This window comes from Gymnoscopelus braueri (assembly GCF_963280865.1).
Source record: "Gymnoscopelus braueri genome assembly, chromosome: 12".
Taxonomy (NCBI): domain Eukaryota; kingdom Metazoa; phylum Chordata; class Actinopteri; order Myctophiformes; family Myctophidae; genus Gymnoscopelus; species Gymnoscopelus braueri.
The window spans coordinates 17,707,108-17,719,919 of record NC_137614.1 but is presented as its reverse complement, the minus strand read 5'-3'; the positions used below and the strand labels follow the sequence as shown (position 1 = coordinate 17,719,919).

Below are 12,812 nucleotides of genomic sequence, written 5' to 3'. Positions count from 1 at the left end.
GAACTGTAGCAGGCAATTGCCTTTTTTTCCCCAAGGCCCTGGCAGCTCACTCCTGCTGTTGTTTACTTGTTAGCCCCGAAAGCCAAACATTGTCCCACTCATTATTTCCAGCCTCCATTATATACCAGGTGAGACCCAATGATTAGTAATTGGCATCCATCAACTCAAACAAGGCTATCTACACAATTACCTGTTTTCTAAACAAACTTGAAATGCAATTAATTCCCCCCAAAATGTTATATATTATTACAGATAAGAACCAGAGCCTTCTATTAGAGAGTTGCGCCAATGAGGGGTCAGAAACAGCGTCGGTCACGACCGTCACGTGGTTCATGTAGCTGGATATAGTGACAAGGAGCTGTCGACTTCAATGCATTCCATGAACTTCCGGTTTAGGGATTTGTCACTATTCGCCAATGTATGTGTATGTAGAAGACCTGGCCCGAAGAAGTGAATGGAGTTGGCGTAACTCTCTAATAGATGGCACTGATAAGAACATAACAATGGCTGCTGAGCAGGCCCACCTCCAGGCCGGCTTTATGACAATCAATCATTGGGAGCAGCTGTGTAGTGTGTGCTTGCAATGTCCCCTTTTAGTGTCTATTAGGGCAGTGATTCTCAACCTGTGGGTCGGGGCTCCCAGGGGGTCCCCACATCATTTTGAGGGGGTCCCCAGCTGACAGTGAAGTGACAATTTAAGGACTTGTAAAAAAAATGTATACCTTAAAAAAAGGAAGAAATAAAGAAAAGTAAAAGACCATTACTGCAAAGTAATCAACAAACTATACTATAAAAACTGGTCAAACATGTCAAATAATTGTCAAATAATTTGAGGGGAAAAAAGGTTGCGATCGGCTATTTTCACAATTTTTATCTGTGGAACCGAGTCAAACTAAATGTAATGCCTCAACTCCTACATTCCAAGTGGTTATCAGGGTGGGGGGGGGTCCCCAGTTCAAATATAATTATTTTAGGGGGTCACGGCCTGAAAAGGTTGAGAACCACTGTATTGGGGCACGGGTTGATCCAATCATTGTATTTACTCTAAAACATATTATAATCTAAATTTGATGATTTGATATTCATGCGTTTTTATACGCTCCTCAACTTTAAAATGTGTGTCCTTGCATTGGACAAACAATTTGTGGACTGTGAAAACAAGTAATTTTTTTTCTCTTATCACAGTAATTGTGCTCTTGACCACTCTCAAAATGAAGAAAACATTGCTGAACTGACATTTTGTACTTATATTGTTTTTTACAAATGGTGGATTATCAAAATAAGCCTCTGTTCTTGGTTTCTGTTCTGAAGTAACAGACATTAATTAGTGTCAGGTTTTTTGTTTCCTCATATCAAGTTGGTTGATAATGGCAATATGAAATATGTACAGTCAGTATCATAATTACTAATAACCCTTTGCCTGGTCCCTGCAAATGCATCTCTCCAGTTGCAATGACCTATGTTTGCATAAAGTGCATTTTAATAATGATACTTGGTTGATTTATGAGCACGGGCAGCAGAGAACATGGATCTGATCAGATCATGAGCATGTTGAAGCTACTCTAAGCTTAATGGCCTTCATACTGTACACAACACTGAGCCTAGTAGCCTACTGTAGACGGTGGATTTAGAGTGGCGTTGAGAAAGAGAATCCGATCTAAAAGGATTATCTCCTTGTTTCACATCAACTTGAGTTATGCTAGATAATCTGACATTGTTTTGAAGATTTGGGTCCAGGCCAGTCCTGATCCTGCTGTGTGTTGTGTTTTGGGAGGAATGTGATTTCAGCCTTGTGGGCTTAACCAGCCGATTTAGCTAATCAAGTTGTTCACTGACTTTGTCCACAATGAAGGGTGGAGGTTTGGAATGGCTGATCATCACACTGGTTAAATTGTAGTTGAATCCCAAATGCTTTTCTTCCAGTACCTGTGTGCATTCCTGAATACTATAACAACAGCAAACTACTGTATCAATGGCCAATTGGGTACACAAAGTATCAACCTTGCTTTGAGGAAGACTTGTCTGTACAAAAATTCTATTGATTTATGTAATGTCCCCCCCTGTCCGTACATTCTGGGAACATTTTTGTGCCTTGCAAACATAACCGAGGGACACATTTTGAACCACGCCCGCGGCCTGACTAAGATCACCCAGTGCGCGCAGATGTACAGTACCATCACCAGACCTAGATGTCTTCATCACACCAGTGTCAAACCAGGGCGCACACCCCAGTGTTATGCAACTAGCCGTGCAATAAAGCACAGACAAGTGAGGATCGCACCCACCGTACCGGGAAAGAGATTCTATCATCTGTCTCTGAAACGACGCTTTGGCCTTCGAGGGCTATTCCTAGATCGGTCAGGCCTGCGAAGAGAACACGTCACAAGATGCAATATTGTGAATCGGAACAAGTGGACATTCACGGCAAGATGCAAACAAACAGCTTATGTAAAAGCGAGACTGTGTGCCATAACTCTTGCATAAGTCAAGAGTGTTCAGGGTCAGAGTGTCTGTGCTCAGAACACAGAGGGGTTCCTCTTCAAGCACAGTGGTGAGACCCACAGCTGTGGAAAGGTTAGCCTGTGTGCTGTAAAGTCCTCAAAAGCACACTCTGGAAGGCTAAGTACAGTTGCTGGGCATTAATTAGTTCACAGGTAAACAAAAAAGAGGAAATGTGAAAACCGTGAAATGTTTTGCCTCCCAAAAATGCTTTTTTATTATTTATTTTTTCACTATGCAGGTCATTGTTAATTGTACTCTGTTCATTGCAGTTGTACTGAATACATTTAAAACAATAAAATAAAACACAGTAACCCCATGATGCTGGGCATTGAATCAAATAACATCATAAGGACTCTTTCTGTCCCAAATAATTCCCATTTGGGGAGATCATGGTGTGATTGTTGGACAAACACTAAAACCTTCACAGTGGCCAAGGGTATGTTGAGATTGTGCTGATGGTGTGTATGTGTGAGGGCACAGCAGCAAACAGAGTCACCGTGAAAGGTGTCCTTTTCCCATACGTTGTCATTGTTTTGTCCGGGCCTGCACTGTCACTGCAGCCTACAAATACAGTATGAATTCGTCCGAGATTTAATTAGATTTACCTCTAGACCAGGGAAAGTTCTCATTCTGCTGCTCTGCCACCGGAATGTGGACTGCCCTGAGCCTGACACCATCCCTTAAAGCAGTGTATATCAACCCTGGCAAACGTCCCAATTTTGGGCCGGGGCTACTGCTGAGGTGTGCCGTGCCGTTTGAAGGAGCTTTGAAAAAAAATAATTAAAAAAAAAAAACAATAATAATAATCAGGCATGCAAACAGCCCCGAGGTGAAAAGGGTGACAATATGCTGTTTTTTTTCGGGTCAGGTGTCACACTATTGCCCTATTTGGATTCAAAACGGCTAGTGGAAGCTGAAAAGCTACAAGTTTGCATGTCTGAATAATGCAAAAACAGAAATATTTGTTAGCATTTGCTTTTTTTCTCCCCCATATATTTTCATGATAAAAAAGTGCGTATCGTATCGAAATCGTATCGAAGTTGTGTGCCCAATATCGTATCGTATCGTTTCGTGAAATGTGAAAATCGGCACACCCCTAGTGTGTGTATATAGATATACCGTATATATATATATAATTGCGAACGCGGGAGGAGGCGCGGCTTTGCCGCGCCTCCGACCAAGTGGAGCTTACTATATCATCGTGCTTGCGGTGTGTGTGTGTGTGTCCCATATTTATGGTCTCTTTCCGTCTGTGTTCACGCTCTCATTCTCTCATTGGCTCGCCGGCGAGAGATTGTGCCTGATCCCATTGGTTCACCGATCTGTCCGTCAACCCCCGCCCCGTTAACACAATATTACGAGCGACGCCCACTGCACTCTGGTTGGTTGCGAAATGAAACTCTTCCTCATACCGAGTACACCGACCCGCTGGGCCAGGCTTTTATTTTTTAGCAAAACTAAGCAATAAAAGCCTGGAGATCGAGGCGAATCTGCGTTCGCCTCCAGCGTTCGCGCGTCTTACTTGTTATATATACCGTATATCTAGGTGTGCCCTGGGATTTTTGCCAGGTGTGCCTTGGCACAAAAAAGGTTGATAGACACTGCCTTAAAGGATGTGTAACACTGGTTTCTTTCCAAATTGGCCTGAAAAAACATCTATCAGGAGACCAAAAAGGGAGGTAAATGTAATTTTCCCATCTCTATTGTACATAATGGTGTTTGTATTTGTTGATGACATGAATTATTGTGTGAATTTTGTATGCTATGTTGATGAATTGAATACACAAGACCACCGTGGAAACAAGTCCCCAGGACTTTTTAGCTTTAATGTCTTACTGCACCACGTGCTGTTTTACATTTCTCACTAATAAAGTATTCAATCAATCACTCAAAAATCACTGGTTCTCAACGTCAGATCTGGGGACCACCAGGGGTCCAAACCGACCCTTACGGTTCTGTAACTCTGAGAGTGTACAAATGGTCAGCATTTACACTCTCATAGTTAAATTAAGGATTTTACAGTGTAGATTGGGATCCCAGAGATAGAAAAATCTGTCGGTGCTAGAAATTCAAAAGGTCACAAAAAGAGAATGACTGCTCTAGACCAGTGATTCTCAAACGTTTTCATGTCAAGGACCCCCACATTTACACTTATTAGCCCGCGGACCCCCATTTGAAAAAATATGCTGCCGGGGATCCCATAAGAAACGATTTTTACGGCTATAGCAGTGATTCTCAACCATTTTAATTTCAAGGACCCCCAGTTTGACATCCATTAGGCTACAGACGCCCATTTAATGATCTCTGGGACCCCAATTCATTCAAAATCAATGTTAATTTAACTCAGAAAAGCCAGTGGTTCCATTTGTACTCTCGCTGAGTTACAGACCCATAAGGGTCCATTTGGTTCCTAACTATCTATCATTTAGCTGAGGACCCCCTGGAACTCCCTCAAGGACCCCTGGGGGTCCCCGGACCCCACTTTGAGAACCACTGCTCCAGACCGTGCATGACAGGTCATCCAGTCTATCTTGCACTCTGTGACATAAATGCCAGAAATAATAGTGTGTACTCCAGCTTGCCACGCTGTGTTTTGGAGGCACACTGCACTGTTTTGGGCAAGGGAAATCCATGGCTAAATATAGACGCGCTGAAGACGGCGAAGAGGAGGGAGAGCTTAGCGGAGGAGTAAAGCCTATTTCCCCTGGGTACTGGTGCTGAATGACAAAACAGTCCATCACACGCCTCTGGATCTCCCCGGATGACTCCCAGCTTTAGATTCAATCTCCTGTATTCTTTATCCTCTCCCCCATCATCACAAAGGAGGGGAACTGTACTGCTGCCATTGCTGCAGTGCAAGCAGAATGTACCATGGAGGCTCATGGCAGATGATGACACCTAAGTTGTGTATCCATTATATCAACAGTGAGATGACCTTTTTCTATCTATAGAATTGTGTGCTGCAATGGCGCTTCAGCGTTGCTATTAATAGCCTCTGAGACTGTTGAATAATACATCTTCCGTGCGCTCCACCTCTCACGACGTGCTCTCTCCCCCCACCACCCAGCAACACATCTGTGTTGTTGGCATTGGGGGAGGGACCGGGAGTGCATACATTACTGTAGTTTGCGGGGGACGAGAGCTTTGCAGTGTGGCAGATTTATAATATATTGTCTCTAAATAGCGATCCTTCCACCCACTCAAAGTTTTCTCATTCCGCCCTTGGCTCACATTGTCTGGAGTTTCTGTTCAAGCAAATCAGATTTAAGTGCATCGTGAGTAGCAAAGGGAACCTCTTATGCCAACTGAATTTCTGCGTCATTGTGGTGCACTGAGAAGTATCGTTTTAGTCCTCATGTTTGCAGTGAATCGCACATTATTAACCAGGTTATTGGGAATCAGTTTAGCTGAAAACATTATGCAGCATTTCTCTGCGTGTTTCAAATAAAACATCAATGTCTTCTATACCGTAATAGTAGATACACTATGTTGTAGAAATTCAATATTTAATGATTCCTGATTCCTTTGGTTCGCTGAAAGAAAAAAGGTATTTGTTGCTAAAAATAGAACTGGCTTTTCTGAAGCATAGCTCTCTGGTACAGCTAATGAAAACCCCACTAGTCGGTTGCTAGGGAGAAGTGGGGCGCTTCAGAGGGAAGAGACTGTTGTCTACAAGATTTCCAGGAGAAACTGTTGTTGCTAGGCAACTCTGCGACGGGTCAATAATGTTCTGGATGTCGTGTCCATTGGGGCTTTGGGAGTGACTCTCCATTTCAACTGTTGAAATTTTAATAGTCACTGCCGTCTGAGCACTTTCATTTGCAATTGTGCCTGGGAGTTGCTGAGAAAAGAAGAGAGTTGGGTGGGTCAATTATTGATGGGATTTAGGGATAGCAAGGCTACACAGTAGCTTATGAGAGACAATCTAGTCTAGAGTTAATCAAATTGGTAAAATCGTAAATGAAGGCAGAGAGAAAAAATATAAAAGATTTTTTTAAATACAGCTAAACATCACATTGGACTTCTTTTCTGTGTGGAATTGCATTTCTCATGAGAGCGTTCTACTGGGGATGCTAATGTAATCAGCTATTCCACACGCGACTCATATTTACTGATGTGGTAAATTACAAAGACTGATTACTTGACTGTCTTCATTAGACAATGCATTATACTCATATAGGGTCTCTGGCAAGCCCAGAAATTACACTTACAAATATGATCCAGATAAAGATAAGCTTCAGGGGACCCTGTTACTTCTGTAATCAGTGGTTCATTCACCCTAACTTTTACAGTGCTCGTTTGTTACATAATACGCATGATGCCTTCCATTAAGATAACAATGTTTGTAAATAGTAATTTCAAGAATGAATTGACTAAATGGATGTGTTATTTGTAAAATTGGAAAAAAAAAGTTGAATACTGGCAAACAGTCCAGTGGCATGCGCGCACACACACACACACACACACACGCACACGCACACGCACACGCACACGCACACACACACACACACACACACACACACACACACACACACACACACACACACACACACACACACACACACACACATTAGGCCCCCCATGACTGTCCACGGGTAGGTATCTGGCTCTGTACAGTATGACCTAAACGTTGGTCTTTGCAGCTCACAACTATAAAGCGCCCAGTACTAGGATGTGTAGAAGAGAGTGAAGTGGATAAAAGAAGCCATGCTGTGAAGCTGCATGCTGCAGTCTCTGGCCTTTCCAAATCTGGAGGTGTACTGTACAGTGGGTGTGAACCTGGTTGTGCAGCTGATATTTTATTGATAATGATAAGGCTTTGAACAACTCACATGCACAGGTGGAGACTTTTTTTAATTTTGAGTGAGTGATGTTAAGGGACATAATATCTAAATGGAAATGTGTGTAATACATGTAATATAAGCGTTTGGGCATAATAATGGCCACTTTACAATACATTTGAGAGTGAGCTTAATGTATTATTCACATTCCATGGATCATAAAACATGTCATGCCAAGAGTTCAGCTATGTTATGTAGGCTAATTCTCAAGTGTGTGTGTGTGTGTGTGTGTGTGTGTGTGTGTGTGTGTGTGTGTGTGTGTGTGTGTGTGTGTGTGTGTGTGTGTGTGTGTGTGTGTGTGTGACGTGTGCATACGTACGTGCATGCGTGTGCACACAGCTGTCCACACATATTCACCACAAATATTTTGTGTTCATGGGTCTATATTTTGTCTATATTTCAGTATAGTGTGTTCATGCATACAGAGCGCATGCACATTTGTGTGTGTGCTTCTTTGCTCTGTGCACTGTGACTATTGACAAGCAATGATACAAATGATACAAAACCACATAATGGTGATGGAAACATGATGGAAATTGCCTTTAATTGCTGGGAAGCGTGTGTGTAACATGTCTAAATGCCAGTGGAAATCAAATGGATTAGTGCAATGTGGGTATTCTTATAATGTTTTTCACTGTGCCAGTAGCCTAGTAGTGCACTGCAGTCAGATAAGGGAGGGAGCAGGGAGGGGGTCTGGATGGGGATCCCGTGCGTGAGTGGGAGCCCCTTATGCGCCGCCTCTTCATACATTATTCATGCAGTAGCCGGGGAGAGGAGAGCAGTGTTGCCATGTCCGCTTATTATAAGCGACTTTGGTCTTGTTTTTCTGTGAAGGTGCTTGTAAATATTGGTTAATTGTGGGTTGCAGTTTTTTGGGCTTGTTTCTAAAGTGTAGTCACTTATTTGGGCTTGTTTCCAAAAAAGAAAAAAAAAAGTATTTAAACCAGTGGTTCTCAAATAGTTTCATGTCAAGGTCCCCCAAATTAATTAATGTATTTATTTTGTCCCTAAACCCCATCTGAAAATGTTTTGTGCCAGGGACTCCCATACCAAATTTGTGTTAGAATGTTTCAAAAGATATTTCAAATTTTTCACTTTTTCCTTTTTGAAAATTGCAGAAAATCTACAAGTTCACAATGTGTCGCATCGTGACGCGTTGTGAGCTTGCAGATCGACTATTTTCAAATGGCCGCTGTATGCACATTTTATTACGATTATATGTATTATGATAAAATAAAATAAAGTCATTATATATAAAGTGCTCATGTAGCCTAAGCCTATTAGTTGCTTCTTTTGGGCTTGTTTTCATAGACCTGTTTGCTCGTTTCTCTCGCACGATCTGGCAACACTTCCCAGGCAGCGTATAATTCATCACGACCCGCTTCTTCTTAAAGCGTTTTGCAGCGCAGTGTGTGTAGAGCAGAGAAGAGAAGAGCTGGACGCCCAGAGGAATCAGCAGCAGGGAGGCAGCCTTTTATCATCCTTATCTTTACGACGTGGAAGAAGTGGTGTGTTTACAGTGTGTAGGGAGAGAGTTGTCACAGGAGAAGCAAACAGACAATTTAAAGGTGCGATCATTCTCTAGCAATCCAGATGTGGGGATCAGCGCCTCTGCCAAAACATCACAGAAGTCGGGGTTTGGATGCCAGATGGAGACATAGCGGTGGCTTTCTCTCAAGAACGAGTGTTGTGAAAAAAGTGCAACCGGTTTAACATAGGAGGCGGATTGGGGACTTTGAAGACAGACAATCATGGTTCAAAACGTGGTGTTGGTGTTCTTTCGCAGGAGACTGAGCCAGAGACCGAATGTGGAGGAGTTGGAGTGTCGGAATATCTTAAAACGTGAGTTGAAGACACTTTTACTCTCTGATATTTTGGCCAGTGGTTCGCAAACTTTTTCATGTCCAGGACCCCCAAAATGATACTATTTGGCTGCGGACCCCATCTCAAAAATATTTTGTGACTTTATGGTTTTTCAAAAAATAGCAGAGCTCCAATCGGTACCTCTCCCTCCCTATCTCGGAGCTACATAGCGGAGGGAGAGGTTCTAAATGGGGCTACATGTAAATCTGCTATTTTTGAATAGCCAAAGTATAAAACATGGTTAAAGTGGTTACAATAATTGTGACGCTATATCAACTAATTTAGCTGGGGACCCCCTGGTACCCCCCCAAGGAAGGACCCCTGGGGGTCCCCGGACCCCACTTTGAGAACCAATGATTTAGGCTACTTAACACCCCCTGACCTGAACAGATCACTATTTCCGATAGCAAAAGACACGAATAAAAACATAATTATGATTGACACCGCACGCGCACGCACACACACACACACACACACACACACACACACACACACACACACACACACACACACACACACACACACACACAACTTGCACATTTATTGTTTGCTCAGTAAACCTTGGTGGGACTGCATTTACACTGATTAACCTTATTATAAAAAGAAAGCATTGTCATGCGATCCTTTTCTAATTATTCATATTAACTGAGAGTATAAAACGTGGGGTAAATGACTTTCAAATATAATGTAAGCATATTTAATGTCTTCAACTTAACAACCACTCAGTAGCAACTGAATGGTCTACAATAATTGACTTATTATTTTTCACTTACCTAATATTTATTTCTTCTTGTTTCAGAGAGGAATGATCAGACGGAACAAGAGGAGAGGAGGGAGATTAAACAGCGGCTAAATAGAAAGGTACCACTTAATGTTATGTTGTGTTTTATCTTAATTGATATTTTAATACAAGTTTTATACTTTTTATGTAATGCTGCTCATAACTTGAAAGATTGTGAATTCAACATATTTTCAGAATTATCTTTATTGTTTCTTAGGGAACCCTGTTTTATTTCTGACACACAATCTACACATGCTCACAACATGCATGTGAGCATAGAATTCTAGGTCATCCAGACCCATCAAATGGTGCAATTGCAACTCATATCTCGGTCTTTATCTTTATTATTCAGCTGAACCAGCGACCCACGGTAGACGAACTGCGTGACAGAAAGATTCTGATCCGCTTCAGTGACTATGTGGAAGTGGCCAAAGCTCAGGACTATGACCGGAGAGCAGACAAGCCCTGGACCCGGCTCTCGGCAGCAGACAAGGTGTGCTTTTGTTTTTGTGAGACGACCTGTGTGGTGTCATGTTTTTTCCAATATTGTTCAAGATAACACACATCTGCTGACAGAACATTTCTTATCATTCAGGACAGGTCATTCTCCACAAAATAGTAATTATTACAAAATAACTAGGCTAATCAAATACAGGCTGTTTATTTAGACTATGCAGTGTACGGAATTCTACACATTCTCCGAACTTCTGCCCATCAATAGTATATCACCGCAAGATATCACCGTTATCAGCTACTTCCTCAAATCCATATATTATCTCTTGATGTTTGGGATGTTGCCCTGTTTACTTGTTTTCCTCCCCCTGTAGCTATCTCTTGCCAGTCCAAAGGTTGAGGTGACTGCTGGGTCTGCATGTACTTAAGTGATGCTTTAATGCCTGTTTATATTCTGACTCTGCAGGCGGCAATCCGTAAGGAGCTGAACGAGTTCAAAAGCACTGAGATGGAAGTGCACGCCTCCAGCAAGCACCTAACAAGGTCAGTATTCTGTAGTGACAAAGGCGATAGTGCACGCACATCCACAATAGTGTCCTGGTGTGCTTGGGAATGTATGTAGTAGGATTTTCTATTCTGGGCTGCGGCATTCTATTTTTAGCTCTCTCAGTAAGGACCAAGAAGCTAAAGATAGATGGGTGCGTTAAATGGGGTGAGAGGGGGAAGGGAGGCACCATGTCCTCCAGAGCCAGTATCGCACGGTAGAACATATGATAAATGCTGTGGCATCCTTGGCTAAGCTTGTTTGGAGAAACGGGCCCCTCGCCGCACATTGTAACAGTGACCCAGAGGGAGGGAGGGAACTATACAGTACACTCCCGTTTAATGGCCATGCTAAAAATAGCTCCACTGGATTGATTAATAGCTGCAGCCATATAACTGTGGGTGTGATGAAAAGGCACCTTCAGCTCGCACGACTTGTACTTCTTCTAATCCCAACCTCTCCTCGACTCTCTCTCTCTACAGGTTCCACCGGCCGTGAAAGCAGGGAGTTTCTTCTGTGAAGAAATGCTGAACGCAGACTTTTTTATTTTCCCACGAGCTGCTAGAAGCTGTGTGGATGGTGATTGTTTCAAAGAGAGCCTAGAGCCTTCCTTGTCTTCAGGGTGTCGTTTAGGCATTCTTTTCCAGCAACCCTGGCCTTCATCACAATGGGGACAGCGGTGTGTGTGGGGAAGAGCGAGAGGATGGACCGTAGTGTTTGTGGGCAGTGTTGTCCTGGAGACCGCTGCTGTACAGTACTGTCTCCCTACAGGAGCTGCCTGGACCAAGAGGACTGTAGAGGAAACCTCTGACTCTCAGGATGAGAGCGGGGGAAAACGACAGTCTTGTCATTCAGTCAGTGTTGTTTTTTATTACTATTATTATTATTTCATGGACTCCTTTGATGAGGCAGCGTGAATCTGTATAGTGTGAGGAAGTTGTGCATGTGACCAGCTTTTCACCTTTTCTTATTTGATGAATAATGTGTCACTTGGACTCTGTGGGACCATTGCTGTCTGGGGACAGGGCAATGAATTGGGGATGAATTTGATATTAACTGTATATACAGTGAGTCAGTCTGAATGGGACAGTCAATGGTGTCACGGAAAAGAGAAAAATACCTTTGTAAGCACTACTTGTCTTCAAAATACAAGTTTTTTCTTAAGAAAACAAACAAAACAACGTAATGTCTTGTCTTTTATTATTTATAACTTCATATGAATAAAATCCATCTAGAGAGAAATCATCTACGTTATGTAGGATCATCATTCACCTAAAAAAGACAGTCAAGACAGAAAAGATATATGGAACAAATACAAATAAATTAATAGCAAGTATATAACATATCTACTCCATAAAATTTGGAGGAAATTAAAGGGCATCTCAGCCAATTTGAACTATTATATTCATGTGAAACGGGAAAAAAAGAACACATCAGTGAAATACTGATTTTCAAATTGCTATTTTTGCTCTTCTCAGAACATGGCTCCACCAGGCAGGAACAGGGCTTGCAGTCCTCTTTTAACATTTTGGAGCTCCTCTTCTTGCTAAAATGGCACATAAGAGAACATTCAATAAACTCGTAGGACCATACACTCTATTAAATACTGTACTCTATGTAGGGCCTTTTCTTTAGCTCTCAGTAAATGAGGATGGCCTAATGCCTGATTTTACTTGGTTGTGAGTGGTGCACCAACAATATCAGATATACAAGCTCACGATGTGTCACGCGTCGTGAGCTTGTAAATCGTCTATTTTGGTGTGTGACACTGACGTGACATCAACTCACCATATCCTTCAAAAGCTTGTCCTGGACCGACTTCATGTCT

The 12,812-nt window shown here is 42.3% G+C and overlaps 1 protein-coding gene across 1 annotated transcript in view; it reads left to right on the top strand.

The window, feature by feature from the left end:
* phactr3a (phosphatase and actin regulator 3a) overlaps positions 1–11,528 on the top strand; it is a gene marked incomplete at its 5' end in the record, with an annotated part of 47,045 nt that extends 35,517 nt beyond the window's left edge. Inside the window, 5 exons of the mRNA XM_080444306.1 lie at positions 9,130–9,185; positions 10,006–10,067; positions 10,340–10,480; positions 10,907–10,983; positions 11,467–11,528. Coding sequence (XP_080300432.1) covers positions 9,130–9,185; positions 10,006–10,067; positions 10,340–10,480; positions 10,907–10,983; positions 11,467–11,482 — 352 coding nt within the window. The 3' untranslated portion in view covers positions 11,483–11,528. The remainder of the gene's footprint in view (positions 1–9,129; positions 9,186–10,005; positions 10,068–10,339; positions 10,481–10,906; positions 10,984–11,466) is intronic.
* Between the last annotated feature and the right edge of the window lie 1,284 nt (positions 11,529–12,812).